The sequence below is a fragment of the Citrus clementina genome, unplaced genomic scaffold (genome assembly GCF_000493195.1).
Source record: "Citrus clementina cultivar Clemenules unplaced genomic scaffold, Citrus_clementina_v1.0 scaffold_5, whole genome shotgun sequence".
Taxonomy (NCBI): Eukaryota; Viridiplantae; Streptophyta; class Magnoliopsida; order Sapindales; family Rutaceae; genus Citrus; species Citrus x clementina.
Window position 1 is genome coordinate 40,548,876 of NW_006262201.1, and position 24,479 is coordinate 40,573,354.

Genomic DNA, 24,479 nt, shown 5'->3' on the forward strand with positions numbered 1-24,479 from the left:
TTTTGTTATGTGTATTTTAATGGTAGTATATGGTAAAATTTAATTTTTTTTATTTTTTTATTTATTTACAATCAATTAATAATTGAGTTATTTATTTAGGACATAATCAGGTCACGAGAATCCGATCCCTATGCCTATTCCACGTGTCACAGGCTTGATCTAGTTGCTGACCTCCTGGCGAGCGCTTACGGCACGAACCAATAATCGGCCTGAAAAACACGCTCCCAGAGCCACGACAACGAGATCAGAGCACCAAACCACGTCTATGGTGCGTATCTAACACGCGCACACAAACTCCAACCAGCAGTGCAGAGCAGACAGCCGAACACTGTAGGCTGCAGGCAAGAAGATAGAACAGCTATCGCTTTGATCTTCAACGTTTCATTCTGCTTCTCTCTGATTCAAACAAGTTCTTCTGGAAGTTTTTTTGGTCTGTCAAAGAATCACAGCCCAAATCCTTTTGAGTGATAGTGAAAGCTAATGGTTTTCGACTTATCCTAACGATACGATGGATAATCAACCAGGGATGCTGTATTTTCGACGGCCTTGCTTCTTTAATATTTTCTCTTCTAATTTAAGTGCAGAGTGTCTGGTAATCTTTTTTTTTTTTTTTTTCCATTCTGTCTCGCAATATTTATTTTCTCTGATCATTTGTTTCTTAATTTTAGCAACAAATTAGGGTTTAGTGCTTAATGACTAGTATCTAGAGGCTAAGCAGAAGAAAAAAATTGCTATTATAAGACAGAACAGTCCTTGTAGACTTTCACTACATTGTTCATCCACTAACTTTGGAAGTTCAGATGAAAGATTTTCTTAGCTTTAAACAGAAGTTTTTTATAACTTAAATCAAATTTTGATGAAATGCTGATGGGTTGTGTGGTTGGATGTTGACCCAGTTGAAATCTATATGTAACAGAAATTACCACTACAATTCGTGAGACATATGGAGGGCAGAACATCTGGATCAGTCACATTAATAGGTCCTAGTTGGGATACATGGCACATTGACTTGATTCAACAGGATGATAATTTGTTCTTTGATAAAGGATGGCCAGTATTTCTGAGAGACAATTTTATAGAATGTGGTGACCTTTTGGTTTTCAGATATGATGGTGAGTTGCATTTCACCGTGCAAATATTTGATCAGAGTGGATGTGAGAAGGAAGCTGCATTTAATTCGAAGTCCACCAGTACGGGACAAAAGAGAGAAAGAGAGGAGGCGGTTGCCCATTCAGACAAAGCTCTTCAAAGTTTGTTGAAGAAAATTAGAGAATGCTCCTCTTCTTTTGAATCGGATTGTATAGATGATAACCGGGACCGGGAAGCAGATTCCTGTGAGGAAACAAGGAGGTGTCTCAGTCTATCTACGATCTTCGCATCGCCTTCTCAACCGAAAACTTGCAACATAAAGCCAGGTAACAAATCCAACCTTGCGTTGATTTTGAAGACAATCTGTTTCTTGGTTGAACAATTTCCTAGATATTGAGCATTTCTGTTGCTTTTTACCCTTTTCTGAGTCCTCCGGTCGTTTGAAGAAACTGGAAATAGAATTATAGAAATTGGACTCATGGACTGTGCTCGTTTCTGCATAATATTCTAGTATATAAGCACGTCCACAATGAAGTACTAATTGTAATCCAAATTTTCTTCTTGTAAACAGGAGTTTTTAACATCAATATCTTTATTAATCAAAATTTCAGAATTGTGAGAGATTTCTTGTTTTTACCGTCTTGAATAGATTTTCTTTTACTGTTAGAAAGTGACAGCAAATAAGATGAATTGTATTTACATGATAAAAGTTGTCTTTCATTGTTCTCAGAAGATGAAGAGAAAAAAGTTGCTCAATCATTCATATCAGCTTTTCCCTATTTCGTCCGAAAAATGAAGAGGTTCAATGTTAGTGGTTCATATACACTGGTAAGTAGTTTCATTTGCTATTATGGATATTTGACAGGAGCATGGTCCATGCAACCGCAACAACCCCCCCCCCCCCCCCCCCCAAAATACGTATTCCACTGGAATTTAGAAGAATGTTGTGGAAAATATTGGTGAACAGATGACATTACTCGCCAACCACCTCCTAATCTCAGCCCTTTTATTCAATCTTTCGACTTCAATCTGCTGCTCAACAAATTCCCCAGCCACCAAAGATTTAGATTCACATCAACTAGCACCTCTGTATTTATTTATTAAATCTGGCATTGCTGCTCCCAAGTGATGGTGGCTTGACAGCCTTCACGCAGAGGTTCCTTTGATTGTTGCTGGCCCATTCACTTAGGGCTAATAGCATTTTACTTCTCCTGGCATGTATTCAATTACATAGAAAATTTATTGTTTTAGTTTTCTGGATTCTGTTAATAAGATCAGTTGTTTTTTTCCCCCTTTTTGGCGCAGAATATACCATATCAATTTTCAATGGCACATCTTCCAAATTTTAAAACAGAGGTTGTCCTTCACAACCTGAAAGGAGCAAGCTGGACTGTGAATTCTGTGCCTACAACAAAAGTCCACACAAGTCATACTTTTTGTGGAGGATGGTTGGCCTTTGTTCGTGGTAATGAGATCAAATTAGGAGACATCTGCATTTTCGAACTTGTGCACAAATGTGAATTGCATGTGTATATTCTTAGAGTTGGAAAGCAGTACCCAGATAGTCAGAGGGGAACAACAGTCTTAACTGGGTCAAATGTAAGCTCCACCACCATATCATGCAAACAGTTTGATGGTGTGCCAAAGAAAGTGAAGAAGAACTCTCTGAAAAAAATACAGTTATGCAACGTGAAAGGTTCTAAGTCATGTGAAATAAAGAAGCATATTGGTACAGATGGGAATTCTGTTAGTATTGCAACGTGCTGTCTGCCAAAAATTAGCCATGAAAAATCAGGTAAAGCTGTCAATTGATCATATGTTGGGATTTTCTAGTTGTGATCTGTTATGCAAGGGGCAATGCTGTACTTCATGTGTCTTCAATTAGATTCTTTTAAGTGAATTTACAGGTAAGATGAGCGCTTTGTATTTATTTTTACCATTCTTTTTGAGTGTACCTCTTTTCTCTTTTCTTTTCTTTTTTTAATTTTTCTTCATGCTTAATAGCAATTCATAATATTCTGACCTACAATTTTTAGAGAGATTTGTGTGGGTTAATCTATACACTCATGAAAGTACCTGGTAACTCAACTTGGCTTGTGTGCACTACAGAGGCTGCTGCTCAAAATAGAAATAATGTTGAAGCTAAAATGGATTCGACACCTGGAGGCAATTTAAGAACGATGATGGCACTTGATGAAGAGAAAGCTGCTCGTTCTTTTAATTCATGTGTTCCTCATTTTGTGAGAATCATGAGGAAGTTCAACATCAGTGGCTCATATACTTTGGTTAGTACTCTCCTTTGTGTTTGCTGCTTTTGATATTTTGCTGACTTTTATATTTCTTATATATATGGTGGTTGATGGAACTGTATCATGGATAACTTTTTTTAAATTTATAATTATTCGTAACATTTGAGTAAATTCAAAGATCCAGAAGACACAAGTGAAGTAATAATCGATGTTTTACTTAGCCGACTGCTGTTATTACTCACCAAAATGTTAAAACCTCAAGAATTTCACTCCATATTTACGGGAGTATAAAAAATCATTCATTCTCTTTTACTGACTCGTTATTGTCATGCAGAAAATCCCATATAAGTTTGCCATGGCACATCTTCCTGACTGCAAAACAGAGATTGTCCTTCGAAATTTAAAAGGGGAATGCTGGACCGTTAATTCACTCCCAGACTCCAAAGGGCGGATGGTGCATACGTTTTGTGGAGGGTGGATGGCCTTTGTTCGTGGTAATGACATCAAAATTGGGGATGTCTGCATATTTGAACTTATCAGCAAGCTTGACATGCGTGTGCATATAACTGGTGTTGGAAGGAAAGAAGTGGACCTTGAAAGTGGAAAATTAACATCTAACGAATCATCTACTGTTGACCATCCCCTTTTCTGAGGCACCGGAAGGGATCAAACATCAAAGAACGTGTTAGGTTGTGGGTATTGATACATCCTTTTCTTATTCTTCAAAAATTAATTTTTTGGACAATTATGTTTTTCAGACAATTTGGTGGCTGTTTTCTGCAGGATGGTCTTTCTTTTGTAAATCAGTAGAAACCAAGGCTAACTAGGTGAGAGTCGTGCGTTCACGCACGATAGGCAACAGAAAGTTTTCCTAAGAAAATGTAGCTAAAGCTTTTGGTGAACTATGCGGCTATCTGAGTCGTATGTACCATTTTGGCTATCAGAAATCTATTGTCGCCCCATTCTAGTTTAATATAGGAATGGTTTGGAAACCGTTGTATATATGATGTAATCTTTATTAGCTGTCTCTCTTCCTCGCATTTGTTTATCTGTTTGTAATTTGTATTTGCTTCAAAGGCACTAAACACATTTCCGGCCTAAGAAAATTACGACAGACCACTAGGAGCTTTAAACCTTGACCTGTTATGTAGATGGTAAGGGACTGGAACCGAATCTTTCTATGTCAAGTGTGCACAAGTAATAAGCTAACCGAAATTCGTATGAAGGCCTAACCCTAACATACAATAGAAGCCCGTAATTATTACTCCTTTTTTTTTTAAATTCTTTTCATTTAAGAATGAAATAAGAGTGACAAACATAAACTACGATAGATGTTTTAAATTTTTTTATTTTAAATTTAATTCTAAATAGTAATGTATCATTTATTGATTGAGTGGTTAGTAATTTTTTATAAGAATAAAATAAAATAATTATATTATTTCATTTATTAATTAGTAAATGTGAAATAAGTTTTTGGATAAAAATTTTGAAATATTCTCTTTTTTGTACTTTAATTATTCTAGGGAAAATGACGCGTCGCACTTCTAAGAGGCTCTGTTACTGTCTGTGGTGGTTTGGAGCGAGTAACATCGGGGAGGGACAGCTTCTGCTGTCTGCAACTGCCACGTGTATGCCTGTGATTCGGAGGAGTAAAGTTGTTGAACAATGTAAAAGGATACAGGGGTCAGCACACAGTATTTTCACTAGTGTTGCAGCTCAGCTTCATCGGAGTGTTTGTAGTCAAGAGTCGGATGCAGACACAGTCACAAGGTTGAAGGGGGTAACAGCTAATAGCTTCAGGCTTCAACTGCGTCTTTGTCATATCTTTCCTGCAAAAGAATATCAAATCAAATCAACTGTTTCGCTTGTGCCTCATCTGTTGTTCTGGAGTAGCTTCCCTGGTAAAAAAGTAAATAAATAAATAACGCTTTTATTTTAATTTTCTGACCTTCTTGTTCATAATTAACTTATTAAACTAAATGCATTATGACGTAATGTCTCAACTCTATTCTTTCGTTAGGTCTCTGAAGTTGAGTTGAGATCAGATCAGATCGGATCCAAAGCTTCAGATTGAGGGACATGGGGGAAGCGTGCAACGAATGCAGGAGTTGGGAAGAGGAAATTTATTGGAACCATTTCCAGTGTATCCATTTCATTCAGTATCTTCATACTGGTTTTGATCACCAACTTGTACGTTTACCATGCTTTTATTTCTTTTTCATTTTAAAGTTCTTTTACAAATTCAGCTTGTTCACAACAAATACTTTTTTTCTTCAGACCCTTATTATTTGTTCTAAGTATCCTTCATTGCAAATAATCATTTTTATATATAATAAGCTCAACACGCATCAAAACCAGTAACAAACAAGGCCGGCGGGCCTGTGACGTCTGGCTTTCTGCCTTTAAAATTAACTCGAAATTGAAACTTTTTCTCGCAATTGGTAACTGCCAATGTGAGTGGAAGCTCCTACAGTGAAGAAGCCACAAATTGACATACAAGTGGAGGAAACCAGTCACCGTTGGAACTAGGGCCGGCCTTTGTGTTTTTTTGACTATCTCGGGCACAACAAAATCTAATTTTTTGCCTTTTGTTTCACGCACGCATCGGTTTTACTATGTTGGTCATAATGTAACCTAAATTCTTGCTCGAAAGATGAGGAAGCATATTGTTGTGAAGTATGAACCCGTAGGGTGGAGGAAGGAAGAATCCAGGACACTTCCATAGGGTGTCCATGAGCTTATATACCCATTTGGGTTATCATTTTTAGCCCATGCAAAATCCAGGATTGTAACACATACTCAACTGAATCTTGGAAATTTACAAGTGCCACTGCTTTCTTTCTTCCTTTTTCTGTTTTCCTTGAATGGTTATTGAACATTTATCATTTTGTGGAATCGCAGGCTATTCCCGAAAAGGTTGCTAGAAATTTAAGAAAGAAGCTTCCAGTAACCGTCTCCCTGAAGGCTCCCAGCGGTTTTACATGGGTCGTAGGAATTACAACGAGAGATCATACCTTGTACTTCAGTCATGGTTGGCCAGAATTTGTCAAAGATCATTTCCTGGGAGAAAATGATATCTTGTTCTTTAAGTACAATGGAGGCTCACATTTTGATGTTTTAATGTTTGATGGGCAAAGCCAATGTGAAAAAGCTGTTTCATATTTTGTCAAAAAATGTGGGCATACCGAGCACAGCAATCGACGTGAAACCAGAAGAAAAATAAGAGAAACTTCAGTGGAAGGAATTCCCAACTCATCACATTGTGATGTTGACATCACTCCACCAGAGAAAGGAAGCGATGATGACATCAACAAAATTCCAGTAGGACAGCCAATTGTCACGCCAGCTTCTAGCAAAAGAATTAGGAGGGATGATACTTCTAACGAGTTTGTTCGTAGCAGGCGAAATTCATATTTTGTCAAAAAACGTAAGCATAAAGACCATGGCAGTGTATCCCAAACCAAAAGAAGAATTGGAGAAAGTTGTGTGGAAGGAATTCCTAACTCTTCAGATTGTGATGTTGACGTGACTCTGCCAGAGAAAGCAAGTAATGATGAAATTAACAAAATACCAGTGGGAGAGCCAATTGTCACCCTAGATTCTAGCAAAAGAATTTGGAGGGTTGATAGTTCTAATGAGCTCGCTCATACTAGGCGAAGTTCGAGAAGCAAGACAGTGTCTACTAATTTTGCAGAGATGTTAAAGACCAAAACTGGTATTCAGCTTCTTCTCTTCTTTTTATTGCACGACAAAAGGTTTCTAACTTGTTAATTGAACAAATCTTGTTGGCCAATGACTAGTTTTTGTAGTCTGCTGTGTATTCTCTTGTTTGAATTATTCTTGTTTATTAATTTTAGTTCTGCAACAAATGCCCTAGGTGATGAACAAACAATCATCAATGGAAATGTGGCATTGAGCCCACCTTTTACATCTAACAGGAGGCCTGTGACCCAAGATGAGAAAAATAATGCTTTGCTAATGGCACAAGCAGTATCAACCACTGACAGTTTCACAGTAGTCATGAGACCTACTCATGTATATAAGAGATTTTATATGGTAAGCATTTCATTTTCAATCTTATTTTACCTTCTCTAAACTTTGTTAATCTCTTTTACTTTATTCTTCCATATTTTGAAATTAATTGCTGGATGACTCCCTATGTAAAATTGTTGACCTCATATCATCCTGGTTTTGCTTCGTCAGGCTATTCCTGCAAGTTGGATGTCAAAGTATCTCACCCTGGAGAATCAAGATGTGATTCTTCGTTTGAATGAGAAAACATGGATCACCCGATTTCAATTTTGCAAACCTCGTTGCTCTGGAGGCCTGTCTGGCGGCTGGAAGAATTTTGCTGTAGATAACCACTTAGACGAATTTGATGTCTGTGTGTTCGGCCCAGACAACCCAGGAACCAAACCTATGGTCCTAAATGTCAGCATTTTCCGAGTGGTGAATGCTGTGGTTCCACTAACCCAAGTGGCCCCCGCTTCCTTACAGCTTTGAAAAGTTGTCCCTGATGCGGAAAGAAAACTGCTTGTTTATCTAGGCTCTGGGCCTTTGTAAATTGCTGTTAACTGGTGTTGGAAGTATTTCGCGGTTCGCTTGACTTTTGGACTGTACTTTGTAAATTACATGTAATATATTGTCGGATTACTTTATGCAACTGGTCTTACACTTGTGGTAGACTAATTATGATAAGCTTTGATGTACAACTTATGCGTTCAACTAAGCTGTCATTTGAGAGTACTGCATTTTGGGAGATTAGGAATTAGGAGTTTGAACATTTTAGAAATGTTTCACAATATTCTCTGTTCAACAACAAAGCCTCCTTTGTTGTTACCTCTATATTGAAACCATCATCTGAGCCTGGGTCACTGAAGAAGATTCAAATTTAACAACTTGGATGACGAACTTTGTAATTGATTGTATGGATTAGCTGAATTGCTCAAAAGAAAGCTGGATGCAACTTTTGTGATTGACATGTAGCAATGAAATTCTAAGATAAGTAATCATTTAATGTGATTTGTGATAATATCATGTGCCATATTAGTTTAAGATATAATCTTGTCCAAACCTAATAAGCATTACAATTTTATTTAAAAAATAATGTCAGGCGCTAATATTGACAGCCTTCTCTTCCATTTATTCTTGATTTTTTTATGTGTTTTCATTTATTATGGAGGTCATGGTTTATGTACCCCTCCTTGTGTATAAATTTCAGTTTCTGATTTATATTACCGGTCCTGCCTAACCCCACCTTCTGGTGGTTTAAAAAAAAAAAAAATCCTCTATCGTGCAAGATTTTCCAGCCGTTCTATTACGATGAATAAGGTGAAATTTCTGTAACTATTTTCGTCTTCCTATAAATAAAAACTTATTATATGAATTGATGCGTCACTCCGTGTAATTTCTTGTTTATTTCTGTAACTTTTTGTGTCTTCACTCCTTACATTTCATTGGAGGGCCGCATCGGTGTCATTTCTTAGAAAAGAAAAATTAATGTTTTTCTTCGATTAAACGATATCATATTAAATGACGGCAGTTTGATGCACACAGGTCAATTATGGCTATAGCCATAATCAGGATCGTTTGATAAGTTTAGCAGCCATTGTTAAATATTACCTGAGCATTTAATCACTACAGCAAAGACTATGTGTTATGGCTGATCCCATCAGCCCTGAACAGTTAAGAGATAAGAGACTATTATTATTCTATTAATCCTCTTCTAGTTTTCATAACAGAGCAAACTGCAAAGAGTATGACTGTCTTTTCCAGAAAAGGAAGCTCTCTGTTTTTTGGTTTAAGTGATAAAGTTTCCAAGGATGGCTAGAAAGAAATACTAAGAAAAAAGACCAACCATCTTCAAGGTCCTAACTGACGACTTCTCCAAACGCTTGGTAGTACCAGTACTGTTTCTTCTTTCATTTTTTGTATGCATTTACTGACCTTTATTCGAAGCATTACAAAACCTGTCTGTTGCACAAGAGCCTTCTCCTTTTTACGTTTGTGTTCTTAATTATTACCACTGATTGATTTTCATGCAAACCATGTTCTCATACGAATTAAATAACCTTCTTTGTAAAATATCAGCGACCATGAGTGCAGGTTCTTTGCACCAGGGGTGGCCGAAAATATATTTTCGGAAAAGATTGGAGATTTTACTGAAAGTTGGACAATTTCATTTTTTCACCCCTCACATTTGCAATGATACTTTGTTGCCCCTCGAATTTGACGTTTCTATATAGAATAACGTAATAGCCTATCTTGATTTATTTATTTAAAAAAAAAAAAAAAAAAACCCCTCTTGACTCTGGCACTCTTTTCACAGTACTAGCAATTCTCACCTTCAATTAATGCTGCATTTGCACTCCTGGCTATAACAGATTTCATGCCTTTCTGTTGTTGACTCCATTTTGAGGATACCTGATTTTATTTTCTAGTGTATGCCGCCAGCTTTTTTCAAGAACTTTAACGGAAGATCACTAGGAAAGTGCATGGTTGACAGTCCTATGGGGGGACATTGGGCTGTAAATGTGGAAGAAAACGGGAATCGCTTGTATTTTGGAAGTGGGAGGCAGGATTTTGTAAAAGATCATTGCTTAGGATATGGTAATTTTCTTGTTTTCAAATAGTGGTAAATCAAAGTTCAGAATCAAAATCTATTATAAGACCTACTCCGAGAAGATTATAATAAAGCCAGCCACAAGACGACCAATGATCACCCTAACTTGCACACAAAGCATGAAAATCAAAACGAAGCTAGACCTACAACTCTGCAGTGCAAGCATGAGACTTGCAACGCTATCAACAGAAAGAAACCAACCAATTACTTAAACACGAGTACGTGCATGGAACGGGAGAGTTGTATCAAATAGCATCTTATTACATAAATATTATTCAAAGTTATACTTTTTCTTAATTTGGAGTTGAATGCATGTGTAGATTGGCTGTAGAAGGTCAAAGAAGAAACCTGTTATTGAAGGAGTGAAGAAAGCACTAAGAAAATCACCATGTCACTCGTTTAAGTCACAGAATTTCTATTTCATTGTACCTTCAATGAACACCCGCAAACAGTATGTGATAAGGTTCCTGCAAAAGATTTATCACACACTAACTTCAAAACTTTGCTCGTGCAAAAGACAGGAAAGAGACATAGCCCACGACTGATAATTTCACCACTTTTTAGTTTTAACTTCTCAAATGCAAGCCAAACTCATTTTCCATCCAAAATTTTCATGAATTCATTGCATGAGTTGCATCTGAGAAATCTCTATATCTGAGTTGGCAAAATAAGAATGCTGAAGATTGAGTTAGATACCAATAAATTAACACAAACTAGAATGATGATGTGAAAGTTCAAAAAAAGGAGATCAGGACCACCATAAGGAGAATATGCTCATAGGAACAGGCCCTCTTTAAGAGAATTATGCTGTTGCAAAAAAACTGCCTCAACCAACTGTCCAGAAGTAATGCTTGGCTTCCTCAGGCTGTCAGGCAGAAGGTCTCTGACACGCAGAGAAGAGTTGCCAACTAATGAATGCCATCACCAACGAAGTAAAAAGTTCAAAGCCCACCACCTTTGGAAATTGCCATCCCAGTCCCCGCCTCAAATAGCTGCAAAGGCCATATATCAGAATAATAAGGGTATTGACAAGTACTATTCTTTACACAGGCTGTTCCAAACCATGCAAGCAAAATGCTTTTAATTGGTGATCACTGCATGGATGCTATAAGGTCAACCACCATATGGTTTTAAAAGATACATCATTTGGGGTTTGTGGACAGTTTATTATGGGAAAATGAAGCCAAGTTTACAGGTTCAAAAGTAATTAAGAAAGACCATAAATTAGGCCTCCCAAATGTTTGTATTTCCAAATTGATGGATTTGAAGTAAATTAACCCAGTTTTAACATCAGAAAAAAACTCAAATCTCGCAAACGTTTTAGTAAAGAAAACAATGTTACAATGAAGGTTGAAGAACAAACCTTGTAATAGATGGCATGGTTGCAACAATCCCAGCACATGCATATATTATGGGAATCAACGTCTTCGGTTTGTTTTTGCGAAGCCACATCAAAGATCCCAATGCAGCAAGGGAAATACTCAACACCTGAAATCATAATTAAATCAGGATACAGATAATTTAACCCTCGACTGGAAACAAGTGGACAGACATATCAGCTCCATTTCCACCGGGAAAAAATTGAGCTACTTCCCATCTTGCTGAAATTTATGCATTATGAGATCAAAAATTGCATGGTGCAAACAGAAATCAGTTAGAAAAGTAACTTCTGTCAACTGAGAGAACAAATTTACCAAATTTGCATTAGCTTCTAGCCCTTGAAGAAGGTAGTCCCAAGTAAACTCTAGTCCTCTAGCACCCACCCAAAGTGGAGCCAATCTATGTAGAACAGAATCAGCAAAAGCCCACCCTGCCAGCATGGAGAAAGAAGTGAGATAGTAACTTTGAAGTTTAAGATTACAGTTTTGACAAGTCTAAAAGGAAAGAGCAAGGACCTCATTCCCACTACTTACAACTAAGTTCACATGCAGTCACAAATAAATTAAAAAAAAACCTTTTGCTTTAGAAATTAATAAAAGAAGATAAAGAAATTAACATGTATATAGCTCTCTCTCTGTGCGCACATGTGAGTGTGTTTTAACAAAATAACTGAATCAAGGATTACCCACCCAGTCCAACAGCTTGAAATTTATGATTCTGAGAAATGTTCCTGTGAGTCAACTGGGTTAAGGCAAAGTAAAGCCCAGCAACATCTATAAAACCGATCAATGCTTTCAACAGTTCCTGAAGAAAAACGACATTCTTGATTGTATGATGAACAAACCACCGGAAGTAAACCATCATAAACAAAGGCATTATCTAAGTAAGAATAAAAGCTAGCTACCCCACTCATACCGGCTAATAGAGCAATCAAATACTAATCTTGCACAGACTTGCGATCATCTTTCGTAACGTTTCATGACTTTCAAAACACATAATATTTATACAGCCTTGCAGTATATAATGGTCATAAAATATACAACACCAACTTGAATTTGTAAAGAACTACTTACTAGCATGCATCATCTCTTTTATCTCTAATATCTCTGAAGTGTATTCACCAAAGAATAAATAAAAATCAACTTATGTGGAATAGAAAGTAAGGAAATTAAGAATGTGATAACCGTACAATGATGAAAATCAATTATTATTATACCAACGAAGCTGATCAAAATTTGCCTCTCTCGTTACATGTATTATCTAGCTTTGTGAGATATAAATTTCAAAATCAGCAAACTATTACAAGTTAAGCTAAAAAAAATTTCAACTTGGAAAGATTAAAAAAAAAAAAAAAAGTACCTGATATGGATCGAAGTTATCATTCTCCGATACCTTAAGAAACGTCGCTAAGCAAACAAGCTGCACAAGTAACAATTCAAATTTCAAATAATTTACAGCTTAAGTACATTAAATTATGAGTTAACCAAGCGTACAAACCTTAACAAGAGCTGTGCCGAGATAAACGAGAGCCGCTTTCACAGAGGTACCAAGTGTATCATACTCGGATCTGCACAAGTATAATGTAAATTAGCCTCCAAAGACAAGTTACAGATCTAAAAATTTTGACGCGGGATAGTGGCGGTACAAGGGCGTGGCGGAGTAGTAGACTGCGTGAGGGCCGAAAGTCAGAATCGCACAGTTGAAGAAATGAAAAACCGTCATCTTTACCTAACCTTCCTCTCTCCGCCACGGAAACCGCTGTGGTGATCCAACAACAAGTAGGAAGCGAGAGAGTTCAAGCTCGCAAGTCAGTCCCTTAGATTTTATTTTTATTTTTATCCCGTAATCTGCAGGCTGTAATCAGAGTTTCTGATGATGGTTCAGGAGGGAAGAAACCGATGACTAGGCCGGATCTTTCTTTCTAATTGGGCTGGGACCGGGCCCGTGGCTTCCAGGTCCACATCTGTTGTAGACCCCCAATGGACATTCTTATAGACCCTGACCCTCTTTTATTTGGCGGGTGTCAATATAAAAATTGGGGGCTAAATAGAAACTCTCTCGATCCTAATGTGCAGATCGCTAAATTTAATTTGCAGAGACTGAATGTCACTTATCGGCGGGGGAGATTTTTTTTTTTTTTTTTTGTGGGAGAGAGAAACTAATCTGATATTTGATTGGGAGAGTTTTGAAGAGCGTTACGAAGAGTGAGTACATTACCAAGTCAAATTACTCAATTAAATTTCACATTTTTAATATGATATATTATCTATCTTTCCCCTCAATTGGAATTTTGTTTGCCAATATGAATGTCTGTTCGATAGTTACAGTATGGTACCTAATATGTTGGGTACAATTAATTGACAATATATGAATATTTAACGACTTTTTTAATTTTATGGAATGTCTTTCATAGATTAGAATTTGGCATGTACATGTGCAACTGTTAAGACAAAAACAGGTAAGGTTGAAATGTTTCCTACAACAGCTCTTGCCTGCTAAAACTCCAAATATGCGTTTCCAATTCCCAATTTGAACCGGTCTGATTGTTTTTTTTCACTCTGATGAGACCGCCTATACGAAAACAAACACATTCTTTGCGAAATGATCTTTTATATATATCCATCTCAAAGCATTACGCATAGCCGGTAACATATATGGAGAATTAATATTTAATAAGATCGAGCAAGAAAAATTTATGTCGCTTTTTTTCTTTTCTTTTTTGTTGCTGTCTAGTAAATAGTAATGCGTGCCTAACGGAAATGTGGCTGTATGAATTTCTTTCACATCATATTCAAGCTTAATTTATAGTTCTAGTGCGATATGAACATTGATTACTATCATAATTAATCAGTACTACAATACCAAAAAACGATATAAAATATGATGGATTCTTCTATCTTACATGCATGTAAGATATATTCCTCTTACATGAACAGTGCATGAGCCCCACACATACATTGTTCGTGTGAGGAGAATATATGTTTCATACATATAAAATAGGGATTGCCAAATTGGATTAGTATGAAGTTCAAAGTACTGTGCTATACGTCATGGGAGCAGTTATTCCCTCACGAAAGGGAAACAAGGATTTATTTTGCTGATGTTGACATTCAAGGACTAGTTTTTAATTATATCTCATTGAGGAAGAGAGCTGGACAATTTGACAGCCCAAAAGCAGTTTTCTTTCTGGCATTTAGAAAGAGCCAAAGAAACCAGCAAGTGAATGAGAAACATAACCTTTAATTGAGGCAATTAGCCAAACGCCTATATGGCCGTATGTGAAAAAAAGAAGCACAAATGTGGTCCAGATGAGTATGGGAAATTGGGACTGCGACGGTGTCATAATAATACTAAAAAGCCATCATTCCCAAACAACACATAAAGAAATTTAAGGAAGATAGGAAATAAATAGAGAGAGTGGGAATGTAGGCGATAATGAATAGTAGTGTAAACAACATCCCCACACCCCCACTTTTTTAAAGATAGAGGTGAGAAAAATCTAAACTAATTTTTTTAGTCCATAATTTTTGGAGATTAAATTAAGATAAATCTATATTTGTTTTGAGTTAAAATATTGTTATTAATTTTTTCTTTTTGGATAGTTAAATTATTGGTATCAGCGACGTATCTCAAATATTTGGGATTAAACAATGAAATATCAATTCATAGGATTAAGCAATGAAATATTAGGTCAGTAGGTAACTGTAAAAAATTATGAAATTAAGCAACGTAACAAATGTGAAAAAAAAATGGCCTCCCGGGGGTTTTAATGTAGGGGGGCAGCGTCCATTCTGAAAATCCTAACAAGAACTGCTTGCAGGCACATGATCGCCCTGAAAGTGGGTCCCTTGATATAAGTACGTACAATCCATGAGATTACGTTAATCTAGGGTACGTTTGATTTTGATCAAGACTCAAGAGAGAGGTTGCTCTATTTTGATGAAGGCAGCAAATGAAATCCCACGGTTGGCACGTGACCTTTTTTAAAAAAATTTAAAAAAAAAAAAAAAAAACAAAGTCACGTAACAAAAATCAAAATGAAAAGATATCACTTTATCTCTTACTTTCCGTTCGATTGGAGATTGCTTCTTAGACTTTTTAACAAATACGGATGATTCCACCCTTTTGATCTGATCTGTGTAAATTTACTTCGGGGCTCCACTTCTGTTCTTTGAAAGAGATAATGTGAAGAAGAACCGTACTGGTTTTTTAAAATTTCAAGAAAATCTTGATGTGTGATAGAGAGAGAATTTTGCCTGTGAAGGAGTGTAAGAGAAGAAGTTACAGATCCGTCGCCTTCAATTGAATTCACCCAAACCGAACCGATGTAACTCTTTGAGTGACCGCGACCGCGACAGATGATGCAGAGGGCAGGAATTTCAAACAAGTCAATGAAATAATTGAATTATGCTTCCCCATCACAACTTGTCTCTTTTTTTATTTTTATTTTTCAATTATCATCCGCCCCCCACCCCCGGCCTCCACACAAATAACATAACAAAGTATCAATCTGCTATTTGCTATTTCGATGTTAAATCTTTCCGCAGTATCAAAATCTGAAATTGGGAATATACTTTCTTCTGCGTATAACTTTATTTGATCAGTGAACTTAGGTAACAAATTAAATCAATAAGTAATGCTACCAATTAGCCACTCGGCCAAAGGCCCGCTGGTTAGGGCTGCTGTTCTTGGAGGATAGTAGTTTGAATTCCCACAAGTACAATGTAAGAATATTTTCTTCCTTAATTATATAAGGTAGTATTCTCTCTTATCCAAGTATGAGTGGAGTAGACATACATCGAATATTAATGAGAGTTAACATATAGGCAGAGATTGGTTTCATTAATAGTCGGATTTGTAAATATCAGTTATAGTTTTATGTAATATAAGTTGTAGTTTTAGTAATAGTCTCATATAATAAGAAAAAATAATGCGACCAATTAATGAAATTTTAAACTTTTTTCTAACAATGCATTGATATTCTTTCTTAAACTTGAAAAACTTATATATATATTAGTTTTTTAGTTAGAGATTTTAAAATATGGGAAAAAACTGTAAGGTTTTAAAGTTTTTTTAGATTTTTCCGCACTTTAAAATGCTAAATGAAAAAATTTCTATATATAAATATATATAAAACCTCAATATGCAAAATCTAACTTCTTGTAATCTTTGATTTTTTTTTTGTTTTTTAAACAGAGATATGCTCCTTTAGTCAAAAATTTTCAAGTCAATTAGGGTTTACCTCCAGTACCGATAAGATTAATTTTAGGTGCTCTTTTATCCCAACCTCCCCCACCTTTTTTTCCCCCCTAAAATTTCTTGCTTGAGATTTGTAAGAACAAAATAATCTAGTGTGGGGCTGGCGTAGGTAGGGTCTGACTTCAGTCACTTTAGTTTTCACCTTCTTTCCCAAATATACGGGCCAGTTAATTATTGTTGCTCGGGAATCCTAGCCACCTCCGAGAAGCTGCTTATGCTTACGAACTATTCTAATTTCCCAGCTGGCCCTCTGCCCGCAGCCGGTGGCGCGTTGTGTGAAACAGTGAACCATTTCTCTCCTTTTATGGGGAAAAAATAGTTGCTGTCACTGTCATTTTAAGTTCACGATCAATCAATTATATTGACCGTTTTATTAAACCAGACTTTATTTGACCGCATTGTACGTCTAGTAAATAAATTTTTATCTTGAGGAAAGCAAATTAAAGAAAGCAACGCAGTCCATCCCTTTTCGGAGTATTAAACTCTCTTATGTCATTCACCAAGACGTGAGAAAATTCTACAGAAGCAGCAAAAGGACTCGATCGTGTCATGTGTCATTCTATATATTGTTGTTAATACTTAATTATATGATGTAATGTCGTGGTGCACGTCAGCCTAAACGGCGTAGATTTCGGTGATTCCTTGCTTTCTCTTCTGTCCTTCTCCCAACATTACTCAAAGCATCATGCAGTGGGAGAAGGTGAGAAAGATGTTCTATTTTCAAAGCAACACATGCCCCTATCCTAATCTCACGAATCACTATGAAGAACCTAATATTCTTCCAAATGATCCGTAGTTATTTAATTTATTTATTCGTCCAGACAAAGCAAGAAGATAACAAATATAATATCGCTAGCTAACTATCAGCTACTTGGTTACCTTCCAAAAATCACACATTCAAATTTAATTCTACCTAAACTCTGGATGTTATACACAGCGGCCCTCAACTTTTCATTTAATGCACGATGAATTCAGTACCGACATGATTTTTAATTTGCTGCTCTTTTTAATAAGCCTATATACACATATGATCGGAGAGCTAGGAGGATCCCATGCAAATTCATGCCCAGTAAAGTGGTACTATGCTTAAAATCAACAGCTTAATTATTTAAACGAGAGTTGAGAAATATATATGTAGTTTCAAGGCGAATATAATTAAAGGTAAAAGAATAATCAAAACATAAACAAGAGAAAAGACAAACACATGGAATATGGAATATAGCCAAAGCATTTGACAACAGAGCAAGAGAGCCGTGGAGGGACATGTTGACCGGATATATATCCCCCCTGCTTACTATTCAAAAATCCAAAGAAAGAGAGAGAATTAATTAGCGTTAATAAATAAAGTAAGCATCCTGCAGAAGAAGCTAAAAGAGTTTCATTTCCCGGAGAATCTAGAGCGCATCAGGCGCTGACCGTGGCTTCGGAAAGTATTTAACAAATGATTAAACATTTTTCTAGTCATCTTGTTGTTACTGTTATCAGCTAATAAACAAATGGAGAAGGCCCCGGACCCATGGCCGTGGGATTGCGAGCTCAATTTGTTAAACATTTTAAATATTGGTTTTGAGAATACGGAGAAAATAACAACAAGAGAAGAGAACAAACAGGAGCTTATCACCCAGACAAGGTCACGTCCGTAAGGTCACGTGATGAGAAGCCACGTTGACGCCGAGGAATATGGTCTTTCTTTGTGGCTTTCCACGCGCGGGTGGGGCTCGACAGCTTGGAATATTTCGACACGGAGAGGGAATATTGGATTTGCATTACATTAGACAAATACTAGCCGTTGAATTTATCCCCCCTCCCCCTCCATTTTAATTCTTTTAAACATTCCCACTCGCCTTTTCCTTCACTCGCCACAGGATTACCGCGGCAGCTGAGGCGCGTGGATTACTAATTTTTTTTCAAACGGGTCCCACTTCCCGCGGAGAGTTGCATGTGGGTTTGTGACCCTAGTGTCGCCGGACGCCCCAGCCAATCTGACACTTCTACCCTCTCAATTATAGTCCATATTCCTTTTCCCCTTCCTTATTACTCACGTCACGAGACCATTTTAGTTTCTGAAATTTTTCAATTTTTTATTTTTTTTGGTTGGGAATTTTCATTGGCAGTTCGCACGTGTACAGCTCCATACCTAAATGGCAACGTGGTAAAATGCTGCGTGCACTCAAGCTTATACTAAAGTTTAGAGAATCTTCTGTTCTTGCCCATTTAAAATGAGTCATTTATCTGTGACTTATTAGACTAGAGCTGGCATGGCAATTGGTCGGTCTAGGCGGATTTAAATTAAAGCTAGTTAAAAGAAGAATTTAGTAATAGAGCTGTCGTGTAAAAAATCTAATGTTTCATGCTACGTGCGAATTAGTATTATTAATTAAGGGAAATTTAAGGAGGTTTGTTTGCATGATGTCAATCCCAAAACCAAATGTATGTTAGGTTTTCTCACCCCAAAAGGAAAAAAAAAAATTGTTGAATAAGAATTAATGTGTATGTGTATAGCGTACATGCCATGCCTGCATGGATGGCAGTGACTACTAATAAGTATAGGTATAGGTTTGAACAGAGATATCTTGGCCTGCCAGTAATCCTCATTCATGAAATAAAATGAGGGAATATTCTAATTAAAGAGAAGCTAAGATTGATAAATAAAATAAAATATTTAAGATGTAATAGAAACAAAAAGAGTAGGGGAATTTAAATGGGTCGCGATCCATCAACATAGAAGAGAGAGAGAGAGAGAGAGAGAGAGAGAGAGAGACTCGGTTTCGTTCCAAATATTCCATTGAACAGTGCCCCGTTTGGCGTTTAATTATGTCTCGAATTCCAACCATTCCCTGCTGCATAAACCTCCATTATATCCCTGTATCCAGCAACCCTCCTTTTTCATTCATTCTTCGTTATAAATATTTTAAGTCAAAAAAATTGAAAAAAAGAAAGAAAAGAGAGCTCTCTGGTCCTCTCCCAGGAGAAAGGTGATCTGATTCCTTTGCGTCCTTAAATACACAACTTCCCCTTTTCACTAACTTTTCCTTTAAACTATCACCCCCAGAAAAACTCACTTACTTTCCCTTTTGCTTTCATAATTTAATAATCTGACTAATAGTCTTCCTCTGCAATTCCTTTACCCCCTCCCCTTTTCCTCTGATCTTTCTCTCAACCCTAGGGCTAGGAAGCCTACTAAAAGCCTTCCTATTCACTCACCTTCAACACATTACAAATCATAAGGCACTCATGATATAATCACAACCACTCTTTTCAGCTCTCCTTTCAAAGTTTTCTTTCACCTTTTTGTTTCCTTATTTATTCTTGTCAAACATCTTCCACCATTTCAAACTTCTCTCCTTTTCTTGTCAATATTTACTTAGATCCTTCTTACTACCATCCTCACCTAATGTTCTCAAGCATGAACCCCTTAATTAGAACTGCTTCTTTATCACCCATGCCTGATCTTTCCTTGCAGATCAGCCCGCCATCTGCTTCAGATTGTGAAGCTAATAATAATAAGGAAGTTCGGTTTGATGGGTTAGTGAGAAATAGTTATGCATTCTACAGTGATGGGGGCTCCACCACCGACTCCGCTAGCAGCGGAAGCGATTTAAGCCATGAGAATCGCTTTTATAACCCTGCAGAGAGGAGTTACAATCTTGGCCCCAGTGAGCCCATGTTGAGTCTTGGGTTTGAAATGGCAGATTTATGCCCACCTCCACCACAGCAACTGCCGAGAACAATTAATCATCACCAGCAATACCAGCCTCAAATCCATGGCCATGAGTTCAAGAGGAATGCAAGGATGATTAGTGGAGTCAAGAGAAGCGTCAGAGCTCCCAGAATGAGATGGACAACAACTCTTCATGCCCATTTTGTTCATGCAGTCCAGCTTCTTGGCGGCCATGAAAGTAATTAATAAAAATACAAATTTCCCACCGATTTGTTCTGTATCTCACGCTTAATTATTTTTGAGTTGATCATATATTAGTTTGACTGAACCGAGAAACTAAGTTTTTCTTTTTCTTTTTCCCTTTTGTACTGGAAAATGTCGCAGGAGCAACTCCAAAATCCGTCTTAGAGTTGATGAATGTGAAGGATCTAACCCTAGCTCACGTGAAGAGTCACTTGCAGGTGGGGTAACTGTTTACAGTCTTCATGGCTTTAAACTTATGTATGGTTAGATTTTATTATGATTCTCCTTCTCATAGTTGTTAATATATTGCACCTTTTATCGTATTCTAATTTTGTATTTGCTATGATTCATTTGTAATGGTTGGTTGAGAACAAAGGGATAAGGACAAAATGGCATCTAGATTGTAATCTAAAGCTACATGGACTTTTTTCTCATTTTTCTTTTTTTCTTTTTTTCTGTGGGTGTTCATGCAGATGTATAGAACAGTGAAGAGCACCGACAAAGGATCAGGTAAATTGGATTGTCCCTCAAACAACCCCAAATGTTATTTGATCTCTTCAATTATTCTTTTTGTTTGGGGGCTTGGTGATCCAATAGTGTGACAGAAAATCTCCATTATTTGATCCACTGTTCCCCAACTGATGCAAAATGATTTTGGGATTGGACTGACTTCAGTCCATGTGATGAATTATTCGCTCGGTGTCTGATAAAGCTAGAGCATTAACTCTATGCATGTATAATGCATAATTACATTGCAGGTCAAGGCCAGACAGATATGGGATTAAACCAACGGACAGGGGTTGTTGATCTGGAAGGAGGATTATCTTGTGCAAAATCTGATACCAATTCTTCTCTTCACCCAACACCATCATCACCACAAGCAACATCACAACAGAAACGCCAAAGGTTAGTGCTGTATTTTTTTCTTTTACATTGGAGCCCATTAACTCAATGTGAACATACATATATACATGCACGCATGTACACAATAGCCTTGGTTGCGAATTTTTTGGTCATACACTGTGTTTGTCTCTGTCTGTACTCGTGGTGTAGACAAATGGATTTTATTAATCTAGGTATGAAGTTGGATTTTGATGAACACTAACCTAGGGTTTGTAGATCCATTGAAAAGTTGACGAGTGTGGCCTCGGTAGTAACAGTTTCCACTCGCGGCCCATATCACATCCATTAGATGGTGAACGTGTTGATCCCAAATTCTCAATATTATATTTATTTGCCACAAAAGTCAAGGGTTTTGTTCAAATCTCAAAGTCGTTGTAATCTCAACGGGTAAGTTTTTCGCGCCTTCATAAATCATGGCAGGCTAGATAGGCTCCCTGGAATCAGATATGTCCTTTGCCCGGTCTAGTAATTAATGTTTTGTTGGATGAATTTTGTTGACTTCGGCCACTACTGTGGAAGATTCAGTTTTAATTTGTGTTCCAAAAGGTATACTTAGAGTACTGATCCAAGCACTCTATTCATGAACGTCAAGTCCCAAAATAGATGTGCGCATTTAGTATACTGAACCTCATGCTGCATGACATTTCACCCCCTTTGCCTTGCCGAATGATGCACATATTATACCCAAATCTGATATTATAGCACACCAAGATCTTAATGAAGTATATCCTCTCACTAGATCAGCATCAAGTTCTCAATGATCTGCTTTTCGATGTTTATATTCAACCCTAGATGTTAAAAATATATCTGTTAAAAAATCAAAAAAAAAAACTACAAGTGTTAATCACTGTCCGAGGAGGAGTTTCAATCCCGATGTGCATATGCAAAGGAGTTTTTATTTTTAATATTTAATTGATCCAACCTATTCTATTGAGGCCTAAATGTACAGATGGACTTGAAGCTACCTTAGATAGGTCATAATTTCTCACTGTAACAGCAATAAATGATAATATAATACCTGCAAATTCCTGTATAATTTTATAGTTACGACTTACGAGAAAAACAAAACGATATATTAGTCAGCATTGATGCCCCAATTTATTACAATACTATAACACGTTGAAGTTTTGCCCATAGAATTCTACAATCGATCAAGGCATCAATTACCTTAAAGTTACTTTTGATTTACACTACTAAGTGCTAATAATTTGCTGCAATCTGTCCTTTTTTTTGGGGTAAATTATGAACAGAGGCTCATTGCCATCAATGGAGACAAACAACAGGAGCATATCAAACTCTGGAAATGCAATGACATATTCCCATTTCAAGGCAAATGACACGAAGGTAAGATTATGTGAATTTGACCCCCTTGCCCATGTTGTTGACTTGAATTAATTAATTATAATTAATTTTGCAGCTGTAATTAATTACTGACGTATTTTGAATTTTAATAGGGGGACGGACGCAAGACAGCCGTCCATATGTCTGATAATAACAAGGTGGAAGTGGAGAGGTTGGACTCTAGCTCTTTGACAGCTTCTGATGATAAGTTGCTAAATCTTGAGTTCACTCTTGGAAGGCCAAGTTGGCAAATGGATTATGCTGATCAATCTTCAAATCATGAGTTAACCCTTCTCCATTGTTAAACATTACCAACCAAGTCCATTAATTAAATATAATGCTTTTTCAATTAGTTCCGAATGTGGAGTCTCTAATTTTTCCTAACTTGTTTGAAGCTCTTTGAGTTTTGTCTGCAATCAGATAAACGGTATTGAATGGAAAGATCTAACTCAAGCTCTTATATGTTTTTTTTTTCTGGAGTCATAAGAGTTCATAGATTTATCTAAATAGTGCAATATCAAAGGTTCCTCATATATTTTGATGATGGTTCTGTGGAAAGAAACATACTGCAGTACCCCATTTTGATAACTTTCAGCGATGGTCCAGTAATGGTCCTTGACTAGGGCGCTACGTGACACCCCGACTGGTCATGAATAATATGGACAGGTGGAATAAAACTTTAGTGCGAAATATCTGTGAGTGTTATGTCAATCATATTCACCATTGTTGCTGTGCATATCGAGCAAGTGTTCTCCTGCCCTTCTTGACTTTGAGGATATATAGATGATTGTAGGTTTGAATCAGGTTTTTCAATTTACATGTCATCTCTAATTAAGACCGTATCTAGATGTATTCCATTTTCAAACGATCGATAAGGTTTGAACAGACAGATGCCCTTTTTTTTTTTTTTTTTTGGGATTGGGAACAGACAGATACCTACTAAAGGAAATAGTGTATTCGGTATTCCCCATTGGGAATTGGCATATACTTATCATCCATGAAATTTGCCCCTGTTGGGATACCATTCAGGAATTTGCTATCTACCGAAAATAATATACCTTTTGGAATTCTTATGAGACTATATAATACTGGAGGGAGTAACTTATTATTACTCAGAGAATTAATATCATGTTATATATATAGAGAAGCCAAATTATATTATATTTTATGCTATAATTTTTTTATATTTTATATTATATTTGTTGCTTTATCTATGGTGTCTGTGTGTGTATAAAATTGTTAAGCATAGAGAGCCACATTCCAATAGGGATGGCAATGGGATAGGATAGGGTTGGGGAGGCCTACCTCATTCCCCACTCAACTAGAGACTTTAATAAAAACATCACCATATTATAGAGTATTTAAATTATTTTTAAAAAAATCAAAAGTTTAAAATAATATCTTGAAGTGATATCAAAATTGAAAAATGCTTCAAGAGATTAACACCTTAAGAGAAAAAAGAAAACATAACAATATTTTAGAATTGAATAAGAATTATACTGTAGAGTTTTCTTTTACTTATAGTCTATTTATATTAGGTAAAAATAAAAAGACAATTTATTAACCAACATCGTATTTGATTTAAAAAAATATTAAATTAAATTAAAAAATATTTATACATAATGGGGACTGGGGTGGGAGTGGAGTGCAGAGTACAAAATCAAACCCCACTCATTAAGAATTTGGTGATTATTTTTCTCATTATTCCCTATCCATTCTTAAAAATTATTTA

General features: G+C 36.5%; 4 protein-coding genes across 16 annotated transcripts; 3 read left to right on the forward strand and 1 right to left on the reverse strand.

Moving 5' to 3' along the window:
* The first annotated feature begins 142 nt into the window (after window positions 1-142).
* On the forward strand, window positions 143-4,361 carry LOC18042612 (B3 domain-containing protein Os03g0620400). 5 transcript variants are annotated; one of them, XM_024183099.1, is made up of 7 exons: window positions 143-592; window positions 917-1,415; window positions 1,820-1,917; window positions 2,395-2,884; window positions 3,199-3,374; window positions 3,673-4,034; window positions 4,122-4,361. In XM_024183099.1, the coding sequence occupies exons 1-6, from the start codon at window positions 509-511 to the stop codon at window positions 3,988-3,990; spliced, it is 1,665 nt and encodes a 554-aa protein (XP_024038867.1). In that variant the 5' UTR covers window positions 143-508; the 3' UTR covers window positions 3,991-4,034; window positions 4,122-4,361. The 5 variants fall into 5 exon arrangements, with proteins under 5 accessions (XP_024038867.1, XP_024038868.1, XP_006434882.1 ...); XM_024183100.1 differs by having other exon boundaries at window positions 3,673-4,030; XM_006434819.2 differs by having other exon boundaries at window positions 3,673-4,027.
* Window positions 4,362-4,458: 97 nt separating this feature from the next.
* On the forward strand, window positions 4,459-8,001 carry LOC18043055 (B3 domain-containing protein REM16). Of its 3 annotated transcripts, none has more exons than XM_006434821.2 (6): window positions 4,459-4,492; window positions 4,862-5,247; window positions 5,359-5,528; window positions 6,240-7,053; window positions 7,216-7,394; window positions 7,542-8,001. In XM_006434821.2, exons 3-6 carry the CDS (start codon window positions 5,418-5,420, stop codon window positions 7,839-7,841), a joined length of 1,404 nt encoding a protein of 467 aa, XP_006434884.1. In that variant the 5' UTR covers window positions 4,459-4,492; window positions 4,862-5,247; window positions 5,359-5,417; the 3' UTR covers window positions 7,842-8,001. The 3 variants fall into 3 exon arrangements, with proteins under 3 accessions (XP_006434884.1, XP_024038869.1, XP_024038870.1); XM_024183101.1 differs by having other exon boundaries at window positions 4,862-5,239; XM_024183102.1 differs by having other exon boundaries at window positions 4,862-5,233; window positions 5,358-5,528.
* A 2,147-nt stretch (window positions 8,002-10,148) lies between these two features.
* LOC18042456 (transmembrane protein 147) lies at window positions 10,149-13,205 on the reverse strand. Of its 7 annotated transcripts, none has more exons than XR_002905637.1 (9): window positions 12,986-13,205; window positions 12,838-12,907; window positions 12,700-12,759; window positions 12,030-12,144; window positions 11,655-11,770; window positions 11,324-11,448; window positions 10,716-10,952; window positions 10,390-10,427; window positions 10,184-10,285 (listed from the first exon to the last, which is right to left on the reverse strand). XR_002905637.1 is itself a non-coding variant. In XM_006434822.2 (7 exons), exons 1-7 carry the CDS (start codon window positions 13,060-13,062, stop codon window positions 10,829-10,831), a joined length of 687 nt encoding a protein of 228 aa, XP_006434885.1. In that variant the 5' UTR covers window positions 13,063-13,205; the 3' UTR covers window positions 10,184-10,828. The 7 variants fall into 7 exon arrangements, 1 of the variants encoding a protein (XP_006434885.1); XR_002905636.1 differs by having other exon boundaries at window positions 10,184-10,308; XR_002905632.1 differs by having other exon boundaries at window positions 10,149-10,308; window positions 10,390-10,952.
* A 6,317-nt stretch (window positions 13,206-19,522) lies between these two features.
* LOC18042584 (probable transcription factor KAN4) lies at window positions 19,523-23,122 on the forward strand. The gene is made up of 6 exons (XM_006434826.2): window positions 19,523-20,498; window positions 20,645-20,721; window positions 20,977-21,013; window positions 21,262-21,409; window positions 22,657-22,750; window positions 22,861-23,122. The coding sequence occupies exons 1-6, from the start codon at window positions 19,994-19,996 to the stop codon at window positions 23,050-23,052; spliced, it is 1,053 nt and encodes a 350-aa protein (XP_006434889.1). The 5' UTR covers window positions 19,523-19,993; the 3' UTR covers window positions 23,053-23,122.
* The last annotated feature ends 1,357 nt before the right edge of the window (window positions 23,123-24,479 follow it).